Below are 7,371 nucleotides of genomic sequence, written 5' to 3' on the forward strand. Positions count from 1 at the left end.
CATACTTCTATTATACTAATCTCAACACAAATGAACAGTCATTATAAGCTATATGTGCGCATGCATGTGTTAAAATTTCCGTAAGTACTCTAGTCGCAGAGCTTTCACAAGAAGCATATTAAGGCCTGTTTGGTAGAGTATCTTTGATCTAAATTAGCGAGGGGAAATGATTTTCTAGAAAAAAATAATTTTATAGTTAAAAGTGATTATCTAAGATAAACTCTACGAAGGAAATGATTCTGTTGTGAAGTGAATCAGATAAAACTGATTTTTTTAGTTCTCAACTATTTTATTTCAGATAATCACTCCCACAAAAACACTCTAAAAACTATAAATTATTAGAAACGGATCTAGACCGGGCTGGAGGTGCTACAGCACGAGCCTAGCCCAATGAACTAAAGGTAAACATGTGTAATAGTAGGCCCAAAAGACTAGAATTCAGTTAAATTTTTATTGGCTCAGCACTTGCCTATTGGGCCTGCATCTGTCCATGGGCCATCCTGGCTCCGTCACTGTAAACTATAAACTAATATTTTATAAAACTCTCATTAATCCCATTCTAAAAATGATATGAGAGGCCTGCCAAATAGGCCACTGTTCGCAAAGCTTTCACAAGAGGCACAGATCGACCGCCCAGCTCAGATATCCCCGTCAATTAAGCCCTAGTCATGCGATTAGCTAATGATTACCACTTGTAAGTATAGAACTCCCCTAATAATTATAAACGACAGGTATAGAACTGTCTTTGACCGTTGACCACGGACAAGCCTGACGTGGCAGCAGGCGCGGGTGGGCCCCGGTCCAGCCCGTGATGTGCGGCTCGGCTCTGCTGACGTGGCCCCGCGACGGCGACGCCCCGATGGCAAATTGACCGCCCTGCCCCTCCTCCTCTGCTCTGCTGCATGCTGAGACCTGAGGAGCTGCCACGTAAGAAGGGTGGATCCTGGGGCTTTACTGCTCTGTAGCCGATGAAGATCTCCTGAATCATTTTCTCGTAGCCAATGAAAGTCTCTCTGAATAACTTTTTTTATCATAGATGAGAAAGAAGAAGAAAAAAAGGAAAAAGAAAAGACAAAAGAGGGAGTTAGATGAGCCCTTACCTAATCCCCTTCCTCTGTCACTGACGTAAGAGATATAAAACTGTAGGTGTTTTGTGCTCTCTATTATATGTGCATGTGGCTTGAAGATATTACATCGACATTTGATCCGTTAATGTGATGGTTTGATCGATCGTGTCAAACTTATACATGTAGGGTCATTATTGGCAATGCATCGCTGCAAGTAATATTCATGTATAAGTCATGGAAGAGTCTTCCATGTTGGGCTTTGGATATTTTCTTACTAAAGTCAGGGAAAACTTTCGGGGTAGTGCATCATGTCAGAGTTTAGATGAGCTGAGGCGGCTAGCGTTGTATTAATTTGCGCCTTAGTTTCCCATGTTTTTTTTCTTTTTCGTTTATTTGTTTTCGTTTTCTTTTGCGCCTTAGTTTCTCATGTTAATTTGCGCCTTAGTTTCTTTTTCGTTTTCTAATTTAATATGCATATATGTCTTATTTTCCTCCTTTAATGTGAAAACATGCGAAGCTTCTGTGTATTCTTCAAAAAAAGGATTTTAGATGACCCAGAAGAGGGAGGTTGAGGAGAGGACAGGTGCATGACATCTATGCATGTGCCTAATCGATTATATTGCTTGTCAAGGTCAAGCAAGTGCATATGCATGCATCCTCCAAGTTTAGGTTTTTTTTTGCTCAAGCATATTCAAGGAGCCCATAAAAGTGAGCTTTATCCCTTCCAAATTTGTTAGCTATAGCTTGATGACTTAGTTGACGTACATATGATATCAAAGATGAAATCTTATTCTTGCTGCTTCCTTGTTAGTTGCAGCAGTACATGCTCAGTACCTTGTAAAGATTGAGGAAATTATTCTAACCTTTTTAGACCAAATTTAAAAAGCTACTGCTGGGGAATTCCCACGTGGTTTGGAGAATTCTAGTGGAGGTTGGACAGATAATGATCATCTTGGAGAATCTTTAGCTAGATATCTTGGAGCTGCAAGCCACGCATGCATATGTGCAATGCTTGTGTAATGCAAAGGCAAAAGTCATGTGTGCCTTATCTTTCTTCTCGTAGCTTCTGTCCTTTCTTCGAAATTGTGACCAAGCAGGCACATATGAGTGGAGTTAATTCTTCAAGTAGTATATGATACTACTAAATTTTTTTTTTCATTTCTTTTTGAGAATATTGAGCAAGATAAAGTTTGATGGGTTACAGAACTCTCCATATATGCATGCATCTTAAAATTCATAACTAATCCAAATTATATTAATTAGGTCTTCTGAGCAGTTGGAATATTCTTCCATCAATTGAAACTAATGTAAGAGAAAGTGAGAGAGTGATGAGACTTGCTGAGAAGACATTTTGGACACATGAATATATAATTGCCCAAAAGTTTGAATATCAATCATCTATAGATATATCCTTGTACATTGTACAACAATGTTTCAATATAGATAAATGCTTTCCTTTTAAACCTCTAGAGAAGAGTGAACCTTAAGAGGCAAAAAACTAACAGCCCCACACAAATATATATTCTAACTTCAAAAGTTACTATAAGAAAGTATCTAAACACCCCCTTATAGATATATATAAGGGGGTGTGTAGAAACTTTCTTATATATATATAAAAGGGGGTGTGTAGAAACTTTCTTATAGTAACTTTTGAAGTTAGAATATATGTACTAACTAGTAACTATACATGACTTCTCTCTCGTAAGTTATCTATCAACACCATTAATCGTGTACTTTTAACCCTTTGATAACATAAAATTGTTCATTGCATCTTCCAAATGTCCTCCAATGCCCAAAAGTTCTCAGTGATGCCCTCGGAGAAGCCTTGCACCCATCCACTGAGCTCCGTGTCCTGAAACTGGCCACCGTTGGCATGTGCCGACTGATGGTGATCGTCTGACCACATCCACCCTTGATTCGTCTCCTGCGTCCAATCCCCACCGTCCACCGGCATCTCCCCCGCGCGCACCTTTGCGAAGAGGCCCCCGTCGTACGACTGGTCCGACGTCGCGAACGAGTCCGACGACGAGGTCATCACCATGCCGGACAACTGGGCGTGGACGTCGACGTCGGAGGCGATGTAGCCACCGTGGTCACCGGCGGACTGCTGCTGGGCGCGGAGGAGGCGGCGGAGGTGGTCGTCGACGTCGACGAGGCGCGGCGTCCACAGGTACCTCATGGCGTCCTTGAATCGCTGGCTGTTGGCGTCGCAGTTGAGCTGCTTGGCGTGTTTTTGCACCCGGGTCCTCCAGTAGTTCTTGATCTCGTTGTCGGTCCTCCCGGGTAGATGCTGCGCGATCTTCGACCACCTGCGCAAATCAAACATGGATGAGGGGGCAAAACATAATTAGAAGTAAAGAAGCAAAAGCTTGTAGAATCGCTAGCACGTGGAGAGAGAAAGTAGAGGCGTGCAGCTTTAAAACTCGTGAAACTTTCATGCAGAGTGTCGAGTGAAAGTGTAAGGCATGCATCCACTTTGAAAAGACTTGTACGATCAAAATTGTGCCGTGTGTTTGATTTGTCCTAACATATCTAGATAAATGTAATTAACTAAACATTCTTTTTTCATTAAATAATACTTCGACACGTGTTGGGTCACGAGCTAGCGTTCAAGCGTGCGTCCACACGAGTCTAAATAATACTTGGGCACTCGAGGTGCGCGCGTGCCGGCCGCCGCCGCCGCACTGGCCACGACGATCGTGGCCGGCAGCCGGAACAGTGACGTGACACTGACAAGAAGCTGATGGTTGAGTGTTTGATTGGTTGATTGATTGATTGATTACCGGTTGCCCCAGCGGGAGTGGAGGTCGAGGATGAGCAGCTGCTCGTCGGCAGTGAAGTTGCCGCGCTTCACGTCCGGCCGGAGGTAGTTCAGCCACCGCAGCCGGCAGCTCTTGCCCGTCCGCCTCAGCCCTGCGCCACACGCGTACGTTTCAGAACGGCAGATCATGCATGCGTGCTAGTAAGAGAGAGCTGGGCGTGGCCCGCCGGACGGCTGGCGTGCGTGCGTACCGGCGGCGCGGGCGAGGGAGTTCCAGCGGCCCTCCCCGTGGTCGGCGATGTAGTTGACGAGGGTGAGGTCCTCATCGACGGTCCACGGGCCGCGCCGGAGCTCCAGCTGCTCCTCCTCCTGTGCTTCCCCGTCGTGGTGGCTGTGGTCGTCGTCGAGCACTACGGGGACGGGAGAGCATGCCATGGCCACGGCGTTGCTGCTCCTGCTCCTCTGTGGTGTGGCCATTTTGCTGATTAATAACTAGTTGTAAGGAGAGAGAAAGGAGGAGAGGGAGTAGAGAGAGATAGAGTAGCGGATTAATTGAAAAGTTGGGGGAGAGAGAAAGAGAAGTTGGATTAGTTGGAGAGGGATGGCAAGTCCTTTTATAGCCTTGATGTGTGTGAGGAGAGATAGTGATAGAGATAAAGAGGGAGTAAAGCACGTGTGTGTGTTCAAGAGGAGAGAGGGAGGGGAATGGTTGTCATATGGGAGTGGTTACACAGCAAATTAATCATGAGTTCTTTTTACATGAATTTGTTTAGAGAGTTCATTAAAGTCTCCAAGTTAACTTTGTACTAATTAAACAAATTGCTTTGGCAATGAAAAAAGATTAGTCCCATGGCTGGTTGTGCATGTGAGCTCTGCTCAAACTATTTTGGAAAGATCTTCATGACCACATAAACTTTGCACAACCACAAAAAGGAGACCAGTTATGTGTCAACTCTTGCCCATGTGAGCAACCCAACCCAAACCGCTTACATCTCTCTCTCTCTCTCTCTCTCTCTCTCTCTCTCTCTCTCTCTCTCTCTCTCTCTCTCTCTCTCTCTCTCATCCCTTGCCATGTGTCCAAAACGTACATAATGCAGCAATGTGCATCACTTCATCTCATGTCACCATGTTGATGCATGCATGTTCTCTTCATTCTAAGCTTGTTCGAGCACATCGGCGGCACCACGTGAACAACGCGACCGGCCCCTCTCTATCTCTTCTGGTGATACGAATGACGCAGCTCTCCTCCTCCGATCGGTTAGACGGTCGCGTGAAATATATGATGATGCATGCATCGACGTTCGATCAGCTCCCCGGCCGTTCCTTGCAGATGCAAGAGAGAAGTCGATGGCGGCAGTGGCGGACCCAGAACAAAAATAACCGGGTGTCCCGCTTATTAGTCTATAGGTTCGGGTGTTCCATTTGTTAAGCTAGAGGGTGTCCTATAGACCTGATACATACGATGGATCACTGAAAAACGAAAAATCACCCGATGTCCTATGCACCCCTGAACCTTAACCTCGGTCCGCCCCTGGATGGCGGCCGGCCGGCCGGCCGCTTCGTCTTGCCCGGAGCAGGATAGAGGGTCGAATCGACACCACCACAAGGCAAGGAAAGTTAGGTTGTAGACATGCTAAATATACATATATGTAAGTGACAAGTTAGGGTTGTAGGAATGGCGACTCGACGCAGTGATGATTGATGGCGCAAAGGCCAGCTAGACGTGTAGAGAAAGTAACCGCCACATGCACATCAAGAACAGCTTGTTGCAACAACAGAAAGAACTGATTTTGTGTGGTCATGCATATGTATAGGGTGTAGCTAGATTTCTTGCGAATGGGCATGCATATATTTATACCCTCTTGGTTGTGTTTTCTTTTCTAATCTTTTACTTCAGAAAAGATGGTAGCTAGGAGAGCTCAAATGAAATGCAATCGTTTTTTGCGCGCCACACAACTAAGGTGCATATAATTATTTTAACATACAGTTGTATTTTCTATACAATTTTAATATATACCGTACTTATGGTTGAAAATGTAGTTACCTTTGTCACGCAGCCGTAACAGCTCAAATTAATCTACACCGTTATTTAGTATCAGAAACTATACCAAAATATGTGCGATACCATATATATCGTTAACTTCTTCTCTCTCGATTAACAAGATAATCCATAGGTTTGTCTTTCTTCATATTTAAGGAAAACTGTGGTGTGGAGAAAGCCAAAACCCCACAAACAAAAACTACTATATATATACAAGATGTTTATATACAATTTCCATGTCACGTCACATAGAGTACATAATGCTCTCAACTTTTGAGTTATGGGAAGGCACGTGAGATTGCTTCAGCCCACCATCCACTGATCCGATCAAGGTTTGCATGCCCTGTACTTTCTTTGACGTAGCAAAATGTTTTCCATAAGAGACACATACATTAAACAATGTATATACAAGTCGAGTATCAACCAATATGCATGTATATATGTAGCCACCAATATTTAGCTGGCAGCCTGGCACAGGCTATGATTTCCATGAATTGATGACTAGGAGATAGATCTATCTCATACAATTATGGAGTGTGAACTTGCAACCAACAAATAAGCATTATTGTACAAGTCCGTCAGCTCCTACTGTCCTAGGATCAACGAAACTGAATTGTGGTATTATTGTCATTATTTCCTCTTTTGTCGAACTTAATGTCACATATGTTACTAGCTGTGGTACTCCATTTACTTATGGATTACGACATAAAAAGGTTTACTGTGCATAACTTTGATGATTTTTCTTATTATATATTCGCAACTATTAATGCAACTATGATTATATAGAAGTATTTTGGTGATGAATCTCTTAGGACAACTCCAAAAAAATCCATGTCCACTAGCTATAAGGACCTCTGTCATATTTTTGTTTATATGGAGGAGAGTTAATGAGAGGAGAGGGATCTACTAATGTGTACTTAGTCTATAGAGCATTCAAAGACATATACAGACATTTAATATCCTATTACATGTAGACCTATATATTAAATCAAAAGGAAATCAATACCTCAGAATGGGTTATTACAGATGGATTTTAAACCCTATCACAAACGATTATAGTCGTCTCTATAAAAGTGTCTGTGATATCGATATTGTTATAGACGGTTTCAGAACCATCTACCATAGAGTAACATACAGACAGATTTCCTGTAAAATTATCTATGCATAATAAGAATCACAGACTAACAAAACCCGTGTGTGTTTTGTCATATTGTCATAACATCGATCACACATTATTCAGAACACAAAATACAGTTGTTGACATATCATAAAGGTTAAGAATATCAAACATATACGCATCATACATTATTCAGAACACATAAACCTAGCTAGCTAAACACAATCCCTAAGTATACATCATTGGTCGATCGACGCTGTCTTCCAAACAAATGAAATGATTAACATCATTGTGACGCTATCTTCCAGAAAGACGAAAAGTGATCGATAAAATTGGGTCGATCGACACCGTCTTTCAAAAACATGAGATGATAGACACCATATTA

The 7,371-nt window shown here is 42.8% G+C and overlaps 1 protein-coding gene across 1 annotated transcript; it reads right to left on the minus strand.

The window, feature by feature from the left end:
- Window positions 1-2,433: 2,433 nt before the first annotated feature.
- Window positions 2,434-4,406, minus strand: LOC133905785 (transcription factor JAMYB-like). The gene is made up of 3 exons (XM_062347546.1): window positions 4,080-4,406; window positions 3,851-3,980; window positions 2,434-3,376 (listed from the first exon to the last, which is right to left on the minus strand). Exons 1-3 carry the CDS (start codon window positions 4,303-4,305, stop codon window positions 2,830-2,832), a joined length of 903 nt encoding a protein of 300 aa, XP_062203530.1. The 5' UTR covers window positions 4,306-4,406; the 3' UTR covers window positions 2,434-2,829.
- Between the last annotated feature and the right edge of the window lie 2,965 nt (window positions 4,407-7,371).

This window comes from Phragmites australis, chromosome 23, assembly GCF_958298935.1.
Source record: "Phragmites australis chromosome 23, lpPhrAust1.1, whole genome shotgun sequence".
NCBI classification, from domain to species: Eukaryota; Viridiplantae; Streptophyta; class Magnoliopsida; order Poales; family Poaceae; genus Phragmites; species Phragmites australis.

Excerpts from the sequence above, each read along its gene's own strand:
- LOC133905785 (XM_062347546.1), bottom strand. The coding sequence starts at position 4,305 with ATGGCCACACCACAGAGGAGCAGGAGCAGCAACGCCGTGGCCATGGCA. Across the intron at positions 3,981-4,079 it reads CTCCCTCGCCCGCGCCGCCG|GGCTGAGGCGGACGGGCAAG; the intron begins GTACGCACGCAC and ends CGTGTGGCGCAG. Across the intron at positions 3,377-3,850 it reads CACTCCCGCTGGGGCAACCG|GTGGTCGAAGATCGCGCAGC; the intron begins GTAATCAATCAA and ends TGATTTGCGCAG.